We start from the raw sequence: 12,579 nt of genomic DNA on the forward strand, positions 1-12,579 counted from the left end.
ATTTTGAAAGTAGAGGGAAGATCACATTATAGACACAGCTATATTGATTCTACTCCCCTTGACTTCTGTGGTTTGAGGTAGCTATTTCATATTAGGCCATGAAGAAAATAATATACTTATTTCTGCAACTATGAGGGCTCTCAATAAGGTTATTAAAGCAAAACCTTTTATTTTCAAAAGTCTAGGAAACCTGACTTTGTTGGAGAACTTGGGATATGCAGTTTGTATTTCAGATGTGTACAAAGAAGGCTAGATCAAGATATGAGTCATATCTTAGGTTTAAAGGATGATTTGGGGGGAAAAAAGTCACATTTATAAGTCTTGATTCATTTTCCACATAAGATAGTTTATAAGGAATATTTCATTAAAATAATTTTAACATAGAAAAATAGTATCTGAAGAATAATATAAACAATATAGATAAAACATATTTACATATCAAAAAATATTTATCTACAACAATATCCATTATATTTAAATTATGTATTTTAAAATATCACCAGACTAATAAATTATAAACAGCTTCACACATGTCTGGCACTTGTAGTGCATAAAATATTTTTAAAATTTAATTTAAAAAAACCTAACAGATAGTACTGCAAAAAAGCAAGAATCTGTTTCAGCTTTAGTGCCGTGAATAAACAGCATCTGAAATCAAAAAGAAAACTGTAATTAGAAAAGTACAGAGAATAATTTTCAATGTAACTCAGTGAATACATTCTTACGAAAGTACAGTAGTGATTGCATGGAGTAAAACATAAATGATATGACACCATAAATAATATAGAACTGTATATGCATATAAAATGCAACTTTATCTTAGAATAATAGACAAAACGTTCAACTTTTCCCCTACTATAAGATTCAGCAAAAGAGATTTCTTTTACAGATTTCCAAGAAACTGTATTACAATATAGAGCATTGCCACTGTAACAGAGAATTTTCAAAAGCTTTAAATTAATTACAAAAAGAATGAAAACTCATGGGACTTAAATATGTCTCTATATTTGTGTGAAATGTATATTATTAAATTTAACACACAACATTAAAAAAATTACAACAGTTTCTTTCTCTGTACAGTTCATTAATCTCTTTAGTACAACTCAGTATAATTCAACAAGGCTAAAATAACAGAAGATCCTGGATGATGTACAGGTTGTTAATCAAACAGATTGTGAATATACAATAACAATATACAACTGATTATTATCTAGGTCTTCCCTTCAAAGTGTAAAATGAAAGATTTTAAATTCTTTTGTGTATACCTTCCTACAGGAGCAAAATTTTAAGTGTGAAAAGAGAGAAAAGAAAACCAGTGTTTTCTGTTAAGATGATTTGTTTGCATAATTCAGTGTGTCAGATTTTGTTTGAACAACATCATCTCCAGAAAAGGATATACAAAAATGTGGAATATCACTGCATTAAAAATAGAACTTAAGAAGCCTAGCAGTAGGGTGATATAAAACTTACCCACTAAATTTTATTGATATCCAATTCAATGAAAAAATGGTTCATAAATACACGCCTGTTTCAATGACACTATATTGAGGGATAACTTGAGCAGAGCAAATATTGTGTTAAACAGAAGTGGTATTCAGCAGGTTCTGACTAGTTCTGGAGAACCAGTAGCGGAAATTTTGAGTAGTTCGGATAACTGGCAAATACCACCTCTGAGTGGAGATTTTATAGTCTCCTTCCCCTGCCACGCCCACCAAGTCACACCCACAGAACTGGTAGTAAAAAAATTTGAATCCCACTACTGGTGTTAAAGCAGTAGATCCAAAGAACCAAATGAAGAAAGGTGACACAGTGAGAACCAATGCACACAATGGTCTGCTTTCCTCCTCAGTCTATGGCAATTGAACATATTCATGACAAATGAACCTGCCAGGAATTTACAGTGAACAAACTCTCAGTTCTGTCCAGGCTTATGGGTCAGGCTTCCATTCAACAAGTATTTAAGAAAATGTTATCAATGCGTATCTTTAACCAGCCTTTCCACTGTTACTGGTTTTAATTAATTTTACTGTTGTATTGTTGATTGTTGTTGAACTTTTATACAAACATAAATGTGGTGTTATCAGATTAATATCAGTAATGATACCAGGATGAAAAGAAACAAAGGGACAAAATAACTAAAACAAAATATTGATGGAAATGATTTATTAAGCATAATGCTGTGAATATTTGTAAAGCTCATTACATTCATTCTTACCTCTGGGATACTCTGGATTCACATTTTCATATATTGGGAACAAGGGATTTTCTTGCTCACTGCGTAGCTTTCTTGCTCTTAAGACATCTCTCACACATTGATGTAAATATACATATTGACACTACAATGAAGAGGAAATATATATTAAAAAATAGACTTTTCCCCTATAAGCTTTTAGCTATTAGCAGGTTCATCTCCAACATATATAAAACATAGTAAAAAGGTAAACGTCTCCCTCTGAGTCTAGGGCATCTCCATTTCTTGGCTGAGGAAGCCAGAATTGTCTGAAGACAATTTCCGTGGTCATGTGGCCAGCAGGACTATATGCTAAAGTGCATGGAACACTGTTACCTTCCCACTGAAATGCTACTTATTAATCTAATTGCATTTGCATGGTTTTGAACTGCTAGTTGGGCAGAAGCTGGGCCAAGTAACGGGAGCTCATCCTATAGCATAGGCACTTGGGTCTTGAACCCGGGCAATTCAGCATTTTTAACTGCTGAGCCATTGTGCCCCTCTTAAAACATAGTATATTGGAAAAAATACAATCTGGCCTCTTCCTTCAGACATGTGGAAGGTTGTGTTTCCTTATTCCACTTCAACAATAATACATTATTTCTATGTTCCAACACATTTAATGCTTAATTCTCAATGTAGTTTAACCAATTAATCAAAACCTAAGTTATTACTATTCACTCTCCATTAATATATTAATTAAGAATAATAATGGAAGATTCTATTCTAGGGTTCTAAGATAACAAAACAATAGTTTCTTTTAGAATCCAACTAATAATATACCATCATATGAATAAGTTTTCTGCACTTTTTTGCATAAAAACAACAGTCTGCCCTTCTCACTTGTTTTCCAATCATGCATAACTTGCTAAGTATACTGATTTCCTCTTTTAAATGTAAAAATGAGTTGTGGCAAGACTTCATAAATAAATAAATAAAAGCACATTAAAGGGGAATTATGGTCTCCCAGCTTCTCACCTATTTGATATCCTACTTGATCAGATTACTTTTTTGAACATTCATTCTCAAAGCATTGTGAATGTCATCTTTGAAAACATTGCCTCTCTTTTTCTCACTAACACCAATACCCTGAAATAGCAACCCTATTTTGCCCAGTGGAAAAAGAACCCAGCTTATTTATCTGAAGTATTTTTAGAGGGTCTATAAATTATTATCATACAAATGGATAGTGAATTTGGCTTTATGCCAGAATTGGTGAAAATGGTTTTCGCATCCTTCCATTCTTTATAAAGAACCGCATTTTTCATGAGATTGGTGCCATGCTCCTTAATAGTTAATTGGGCAATTAGTTTCTTCTCAAAGTTGAAAAGTTAAATAATTAAGCACTCTTATCTGCAAAAATGAAGATATAGGCAATTGTAAATCATAGCTCTAAGTGAGGCTAGTGGCATAGAAGATGAAGAACATGAAGAGTATTGCCATTGTTGTATAAACTCTCATCTGATCAGTATCAGGGCTGATGATAAAAGTCACAGGTTTTGTAGGTTTGAAATCCAGGCACTCACAACAATATTTTCAAAGCTGATGATGAAATAAAGGGCAGAATTTTCCATTAAGGCCAGGATCAGATTTCTTTTTTTCTACTTCTCAACTGTGTTGACCCAATATCATTGCTGGGTTTTTTTGTAACACCATATATTAACTCTCAGAATTGTGGTAAACTGTATGGCCAGTTTTTGGCAATTACAACTTCAAAGTTAGCAGCACAAAATTGTAAAAAGGAATTGGGGTTCACCTGATGCTTGCCCTTTCCTATATTGGCCTTTATTGATGCATGAAGACTGGGAGAGGGGCAGGATCCCTGAGTTAGAGAATGGAGGAAAGGCAAGTATGCATTGCCTCTGTTAGAAGAGAAAACAAGCAATTTATGAGGCTAACAGGAGAAGGCGACTCAAGTTAAAAGTTTAAAAGAAAAAGAGCAGAGGAGATCAGATTTTTGAGGGAGAATGGGAAAAGGTGAAGCTTGGAAAGTCCTATAGTAGAGTATTTTATTCATCTAGAATTGTGCATATTATATTGTAAATTGCTCTTGGTCCAGAAACATAGGATTTAAAACCAATAAATATATGCATTAATAAAAGTGTGCTGTTGATGGGAAATTGGGAAGCATTATAATTAACTGTGAAGAGGCTGAGTGGACAAAGAGCCGGGGAGCAGAGTTGATGAAAGAAAGTATGAGAGAAGTCAGAAGTCTAAGATAACAGAAGAAGAGGAGTCATGAAATGAAAGACTGGAGAGAACTTAGATCATAAAATTTAGGGCAAGATAGATAGCGAGATGATGGTAGGAAAGAAATGAAGACTTAGGGATCAAGAAGGAAAAGAGACACTAGTTGTCTTCTATAGGTTTCAATGTTATATAGTTAGCTGGAGATCTTTAGCCATTTTGATAATACTATATTACCATTCTATTGTTAAAGCTTACCTCTGTTTGAACCATATGAACCCTGTGAAGCCTGAGATCATACACTGCCCCATAAATATCTATAGAATCCTTTGAGTCCAACTGCTGAAGAAGTCGATCCAGTGCAATGAATGTCCCTGTTCGACCAACACCGGCACTGAAAGAGAAAACAAGAACAATGCCACTCCAGATTATATCCCCACACCTTTTTTGGCCAATGTTTTATGGATAATTAGTTCAAGCTAAACTAGGATTGATATTCCTTTTTATGAATGAAATTTAATGATTGAAGATTTGCTGTTGCCCTTTGGAAAGGAGCAAAATCATTTTTTAAAATGAAGGTATCTGTGTATTTTTGAAAATACTGTTGTGCAGCTCATACCTGCAATGAACTACGGTTGGCCCAGCCTGAGGAGTCCGATTGATATAATCTCTTACAGTCCTCACAAACTGAATGAGTGACTGAGTAGTTTCTGGTACACCATGATCTGGCCATACAGTGTAGTGGAATTGACGAATAAGTCTAGAGGAATCAAGCTGCTCTTCCTATTAAGTCAATAAAATAAATATAATAATTAGCCTGGGAAACAGACACTATAGAACACATGAATATGTGCTAAGTTTTGGAGAATTTTTTTTATAAATTATAAGTACATAATGGCTGCTTTACTAGTATAAATAAAAATGTTCAATTATTTCTAAAGCATAATAAAGCTGACATGTTGAGAAATAAATCACAGGTTGATTTCTTGAAATACCCATGTTATCACTTCAATATAAGATATTGTAATATTTTTCAATTCACAAACATCAATTCACATCATTGAATTATATATAAGAAATAGATTAGCAGAACAATATTCAGTAAGTTTCCTTAGAAGGAAACTCAAATGGATTTACTGGAAATCCATTCTTAGATTAATGGATGTAGCTGTCTGGCTGGCTAAGGAGGTTTAGAGCAGGTTATTCGGTTGAGTGGCCACATTTAGGAAATATCAGGGATATTAGTCAGAGTGGGAAGAAAAAATGTGAAAAAATGGACCACTTCAGACCATATTGATGTCATAAATCTATAATGGACTACATATTGGGAGTTGAAAGTGTTACCTTAAATAGACATGGAGCTGCACCCTTAATATAGTATTTCTTTCACATTTAACAATAAAATGAAATAGTGTATTTTCTTTGAAATATTTGATTAAACAGTTGGAAATACTTACACTGGAAATCTTAAACTCTCTTATCGTCCATTCTGGGAGGACTGATTCAGATAGCATCTGGACTATTAAATCACCATAATATAAAGAATCCTGGTCAAAGGGCCAATAATGATCACATTTTACCTAGAAATTTGAAAAAAGTTTGCTTTTAAAATTACAAGCTGAATTTATCACTATACGGCTGAATAGTTGTGCCATTCTTCAAAGGGATGCTCCACTTTGTAGGAGGTTGGAGCAAGACATCCTCTCAAAGAAGTTGATATCCTCCTCATTTTTAACAGCAAATCGAAGCAAACATGTTAGTTTGCATTATTGTGCTTCAGAGCTTCTCCTTCAGATCTGGCTATGGTACTTCTAGATTGAGTGGCTTCAGCAGAGGTAATACTGTAGGTTTGCCAACTGCTTATCTGGCTTTGAACTTCCTGAAGCTTGTCAAAGCTTTTTGGGAATCTTTAGCAAATACTGTGTAACTATACCATAGCTCACATTAAAATCATTAAGTTTGGAGTAATCACAACATGTATGTTACGATACTTCAGGCTGGATTTAAAAGTTTGTAGTGATTCTCAGTCATTCACATTATGGATGTCCCAAAGGTTCTTTTTCAGGAGGCAATTGGACTTGTTTTTTCTTTTGAAGATGTTTTGCTTCTCATCCAGACTTTTTTAGCTATATAATTAAAGAACACTCTTTGAACGGTGTGGGAGTAGGAATGGATTTCCAGAGGAAAAATTGTAGACTACAGGAACCAGAAGCACTACTCAGGTGACCCTGGGGACACAAATAAATCTCCAAATGGCCTCAAGGACCTTCTAAAAGGATGCAAATTACCAGCTGTCTGCAAGGAATAAAAATCCTTCCATTCCCCACTATCCTGTCAGAGCTGAAGAAGCTTCTTGAATGAGAAGCGAAATGTCTTCAAAAGAAAAAAAAACAAGGAAGTCCAGTTGCCTCCTGAAAAAACATCTTTGATTCAGACTGGATTGTTTTGGTGCATGCTTCAGGCCACCATGGGAGTATTTGACTAGTGCTAAGTGAGAAAGTTCAGAGTCTGATGGCAGAAATGGGGAAGAACCCTTCACCTATAGCACTGAACTGAAGAAGTTTGAAGCAATGAAAATGGTTTTGCTAAGGTGAATGGCATCACTTCATTTCTGTGAAGAGAATCACAGCACCTCCTTGGCCAAATCTCTTCATTGAAACAAAACAAGTTGCTTTGTAGAGATCAATGAATATATAATTTAATTTTATAGCAAATTGTGCAGAGGTCCAGATACAGATGTTTATAGTCTGATTTTCCTAATCTAGAGAAGAATGTACAAGCACCAGACTAGAAACCAGGAGACTGTGAATGACTTTGCTGGGTGATTTTGTGCCAGTCCCTCTCTCTCAGTCCAAATCACCTTCCTGGGTTGTTGTGGGAAAAATAAGGAGTATTAGGTAAGTTCACCAATTTAAACTATTTAAAAAAATAATACTGTAAAGGTGGAATAAAAAAAGTCTAAATCAATACTTTTCTGTATTTAAATCAAACCAGTAAGAAGCAAGAAGTACCCTCTCTGTTTCAGACCGGTCTGCTTTGCTCTTTGCAATAGCTTTGGTGCAACACATGATTTGATCGGTCTTATGTGCTATGTGCAACTATAAGTTTACAGGTAGTCCTTGACGTACGACCATAATTGAGCCCAAAATTTCAGTTGCTAATCAAGACAATTGTTATTGAATTTTGCCCCTTTTTACATCCTTTCTTGCCACAGCGATCAAAGGAATCACTCTAGTTGTTAAATTAGGAGCATGGTTGTTGAATGAATCTGGCTTCCCCATTGACTTTGCTTGTCAGTAGGTTGCAAAAGAGAATCACATGACCCCAGGACACTGCAATCACCATAAATATGAGTCAGCTGCCAAGCAGCTGAAATTTAACCACATGACCATGAGGATGCTGTAATAGTTGTAAGTATAAACAATGGTCACACTTCAGTGCCTTCAAACAGTCACCAAATTAACTTTTGTAAGTCAAGGACTAGTAGTTTGCGTACACCATAAGTGCCACAGTCATTTGTTGCGAACATTTCATGGAGCCAATCAGAATCTATCTTCCTATAGTAAATGTACCCAATGCTGTGTTAAATCGGGAGAGCCAGGCAAGGAACATTGCTTGATCATCTTATTTTTTTGTTTTTAAGGATCTATACGAGGTAAAGTGATAAACCAAGATTATTAATATATTAGTAACACTCAGCTCTATTTGTTCTTATTTGGGTCAGATGAAGTGGTGTAGATGCTGAGCTAGGTCAAGAAACCATAGAATTGGTCAGATGGAGATCTTGTGATAGGTGGGTTCTGTTGTATCTGCGCAACTTGTTCTAATCTAAATGAAGAAATAGATGTATAGCCTGAAAGTCTTTTATCAGGTCTTGTCTTTTGATGTTTGGAAGCTTCTGGATCATTCTGTTCTTTCGCAGCTTTGACTCGTTAAAATGTAATAAGTTCTGTATGCTGTTTACCTAATACCTAATAGTTCATGTTCTATTTTTTTATTATTATTACCATATATGATTCATATAGGCTGGCTTTGAAAATAACCAAGAAGCTTCAACTAGGAAAAAATATGTTAGCCATAAGTGAAATTGATACATCAAGAAACATAATTCTGCACTGGTCTTTTCTTAAATTTCTTAAATTTAAAATATAGATAAACCTTGTGCAAAACCTCAGGAAGGAGCAGAAAGCAACAAGGCACTATACTGTGTCCTGAATATTTTTATGGCTATGTAACTCTTCTTATTTTTGAGGCTCAGTGTAATATTGTGGCAAAATCTCTTCCTCTTAGCTAGTATGCAGAGTTGGTGCCAACCACATCCTTTTGCTTGCTTATGATTTAGCATTTGCGAATTCAGTCTATTCTACATCTTCTCCTAATAAAGATAAAACTGCCCATTTTAACTGTACTTGTCAGCTTTATGTCAACATGGAATTTGCCTGATAAAAATGATCATATTCTTGAATACCACCATATGAATGAAAAGCCATTTAAAAACGGAAGTAAATGAATAAATAAATCTTCATGAAGCTTCATTATTTGTTAATATTTTTGTGAGTAGGTAACAACTCTGCACAACATTATACCTTAGATTCAGATTTGTTCCTTTTATTTGAAAAGACTAGAATTGTCTACAAAAAACGAGAAGTGAGCACAATCAACTTTCTACAGCTGCCTCCTTCAGCATTCTGTTTTTTATTGGATCTTTATTTTATTTTTATTTATTTTATTTGGTTTGTCAATTGCTTACAAGATAATAGGTATAAGTAAAAACATAGTTATGAATACATGGATACATATAAGAAAAATAAAAGAAACAAAAGGACAGGGATGGTAGGCACATTGGTGCGCTTATGCACACCCCCTACAGACCTCTTAGGAAAGGGGTGAGGTCAATAGTAGAAAGTCTAAGTTTAAAGTTTTGGGGGCTTGGGGAAGAAACCACAGAGTCAGGTAGAGTATTCCAGACATTGACCACTCTGTTGCTGAAGTTGTATTTCCTGAAATCAAGTTTGGTGTGAGTAACCTTGAGTTTTTATTTATTGTTTGCTCTTGTATTGTTATGATTGAAGCTGAAGTATTCATTGACAGGTAGGACATTGCAATGTATGATTTTATATACTATACTTAGATTGGACTGAAGGCGGTGTAGTTCTAGGTTTTCTGGGTCTAGAATTTCAAGTCTGGTGGCATATGGTATTCTGCAACAAGTAAAGGAGTGGAGAACTCTTCTTGTGAAATATTTCTGGACCTTCTCAACTGTGCTAATATCAGATACGTAATGTGGGTTCCAGACTGATGAGCTGTATTCGAGTATTGTTCTAGCAATTGTTTTGTATGCTCTAGTTAGTAGTGTGATATTACCAGAGAAAAAGCTACGTAAGATTAGGTTAACAACTCTTAATGCCTTTTTGGCTATTTAGTTACAGTGGGCTCTAGCACTTAGATCATTAGAGATGAGAACTCCAAGATCCTTGACAGAGTTTGGATCATCAACAAGGTCTTGACTATTCAGCCTATATTTTATTTTCTGATTTGTTTTGCCAATATGTAAGACAGAGCATTTATTTGTTGAGATTTGAAGTTGCCATTTATTTGACCATTCTGATACATAGTCGAGGTCTTTTTGAAGGGTAACAGTATTGTCTATGGTGTTGAATAGCATTATATCATCAGCAAAGAGAACGCAGTTGCTCTTAATATGATCACAGAGGTCATTTATGTAGAATATGAAGAGAGTTGGTCCTAGAACACTTCCTTGGGGGACACCAGTATTGACAGGTACAGAATTTGATAGGACACTCCCAATTTTGACCATTTGTTGTCTGTTTGACAGGAATGCTTCTATCCAGTTATGCAGGTGTCCAGAGATACCATACAATTTTAGTTTTAGGAGTAGTTTGTCATGTATCACTGAATCAAAGGCTTTACAGAAGTCTATGTAGATTGCATCTATTGCTTTGCCCTGATTGAGTTGTGTAGTCCATATGTTTTTTCAGTGTAAGAGTTGCAGATTGCAGGATAGTTGTTTTTTTCTGAAACCAAATTGTTTATTAGAGAGTAGGTTGTTGGTCTCTAAGTGGAGGGTAATGGATTGGTTCATAATTGATTCCATGACTTTACAGGTGACTCAGCATAATGAGATTGGTCTGTAATTTTCAACTAGGCTGGGATCTTCCTTTTTGAAGATGGGGATGACCGTGGCTTGTGACCATAGTTTTGGCAAGGAGCTGGTCCTGAAAGATTTTTCAAAGATTATGTTTAGAGGTTCGGCTATGGCAGTGGATAGCTTTTTTAAGAAGTAGGCACATATTCCGTCCGGTCCAATAGATAGAGACGGTTTTAGATTGCGTAGTGCTTTTTCAACATTGTCTTCTGTAAAATTGATATGTATTAGATCATTGTAGTTGTCTGTGGTTTGACTAGGAAATACTGGGCATGATCCATTACTGTTTACAAATGCTGAGCCAAAGAATGTGTTAAAGAGGTTGGCTTTAATGGTGTCGTTGTTGCAGTCTTTACCATTAAGTACTTTCAGGGGTGGGATGGACCTTGAGTCTTTTAATTTCTTGTTTACAAAATTGTAGAAAGCACGGGTGGAATCGGTGCGTAGAAGTTTTTCCTCTTGTTTAATGTGATAATTGGTGCATTCAGTCTTTATCTGGTGGCATAAATTTTTGTATCGGCTTTTGAAGTTGGCAATGTGACCAGATTTGTTTTTCCACCAAAGTGATCTCTTTTTGGATTGAAGCTTCCTTATTATTATGGGTAATCTGTTTTTTCTGGTTTTTTGTGTTGTTATTGGTACATATAGTTTGATGACTCTTTTGACTTCAAGTAAAAATATGTTGTAATGGTCTTCAACAGTATTGCATCCGGTGAATAGAAATTCCCAATCAAGGAATGAGAGATCGTTGTCTATAAGATCTTCCAACACTCCAACACCAATTCAACTGGGGTTTGGTAAAATGCAAACCAATTCATATCATTTCTTTGTCCCATTCCATAGGTAGATGTTTCTGTGAGAAAATTCACTCATGCAATATTTGGGTGTAATTTATCATGTGTATGTAGAATTTTATGGAAACAAGGATCCTGTGCATTAGTGGTGTGTGAATATTTGATACCACTGAATACTAGGACCCCTCTATCAAGCTTTACCTTCTTTTCACATGGAATATGCCTCCATTAGCTTGGGTAATGGTCTAAAAACCTTGTGAAAAGGCTATAAATAATGATCCCAAGCCAAACAGCTAAATGGATTTCTTATGTGTGTCTTTTTTGCATAAATTGTAAAGCTTCTACTACACTGTGATTTGCAACAAGTTCTGTCATGGATGCTATCATTGGCATTTTATCAGTGCTAGATGATATAATCTTTTTGTGAAGTAATTAACAAGTAAGAAAACCACTCACCCGGCCCTTCTCAACACACTGGGTTACCATGACAACATTATGAACATTCTGTTCCCATGCCATTTTCCAGAAATCATCCTTTGTGCCAGGCAAAGGTCCTTGAGTTGCAATGTATTCCCTACGGAAATTATTGCCCTGTTGATTCAAAGGCTATGATTAGTTCAGATAGTGCCATAGTAACCAGAGATAACTTTCCCTACTCTTTGTTTTAAAACACAGTATTCACACTTCAGATATGGAGAGGGAATATCCATGCAGTCATCAGGATGAAAAGAACTATTAAGATTACTTTGTCTCAAAGAAGCAACTTCATCTTTTTATTAGTCAGGATCAATCATACAACAATACACAAAAACCAAAATAACAACAGAGTCAAAACCTGGACAATATTATGAACAAAGACAATCCTATTTTCCAGAGGAAAATGTTTCAGCTAGATTAAATTTCTCTTCTTCCAATTTCATGGTTTCTAAAATGCTCCTATTCTGTATATATCATTTTAAACCTACATAACTAAGATACTTTTGGACTCTAATTCCCACCATCACTTCCAACACTTATCACCGACTCAAGTAATTATAGATTATAGAAGCTACATAAGAATACTCATATGACAATTTGTTGTCCTTTATTGCAAACGCCACATCATCTTGCCTTTTAATTCATAGCATCTATGTGTTTTCTGAATGAAATATATCCTCAAACAGTGGTGCTATCTCTAATAATCTGCTGTATCTACTTCTAAA

The 12,579-nt window shown here is 35.0% G+C and overlaps 1 protein-coding gene across 2 annotated transcripts in view; it reads right to left on the minus strand.

The window, feature by feature from the left end:
- Positions 1 to 325: 325 nt before the first annotated feature.
- The window catches only part of PTPRB (protein tyrosine phosphatase receptor type B), an 83,169-nt gene continuing 70,915 nt past the window's right edge, over positions 326 to 12,579 (minus strand). For both annotated transcript variants that reach the window (XM_087934453.1, XM_026699534.2), the window contains 6 exons: positions 11,834 to 11,968; positions 5,875 to 5,997; positions 5,037 to 5,200; positions 4,676 to 4,811; positions 2,216 to 2,336; positions 326 to 648 (listed from right to left, as the gene is read on the minus strand). In XM_087934453.1, the coding sequence (XP_087790579.1) occupies positions 626 to 648; positions 2,216 to 2,336; positions 4,676 to 4,811; positions 5,037 to 5,200; positions 5,875 to 5,997; positions 11,834 to 11,968 (702 nt within the window). In that variant the 3' untranslated portion in view covers positions 326 to 625. The remainder of the gene's footprint in view (positions 649 to 2,215; positions 2,337 to 4,675; positions 4,812 to 5,036; positions 5,201 to 5,874; positions 5,998 to 11,833; positions 11,969 to 12,579) is intronic.

The sequence above is a fragment of the Pseudonaja textilis genome, chromosome 5 (assembly GCF_049901715.1).
Source record: "Pseudonaja textilis isolate UNSWEBS1 chromosome 5, rPseTex1.2, whole genome shotgun sequence".
Lineage (NCBI taxonomy): Eukaryota > Metazoa > Chordata > Lepidosauria > Squamata > Elapidae > Pseudonaja > Pseudonaja textilis.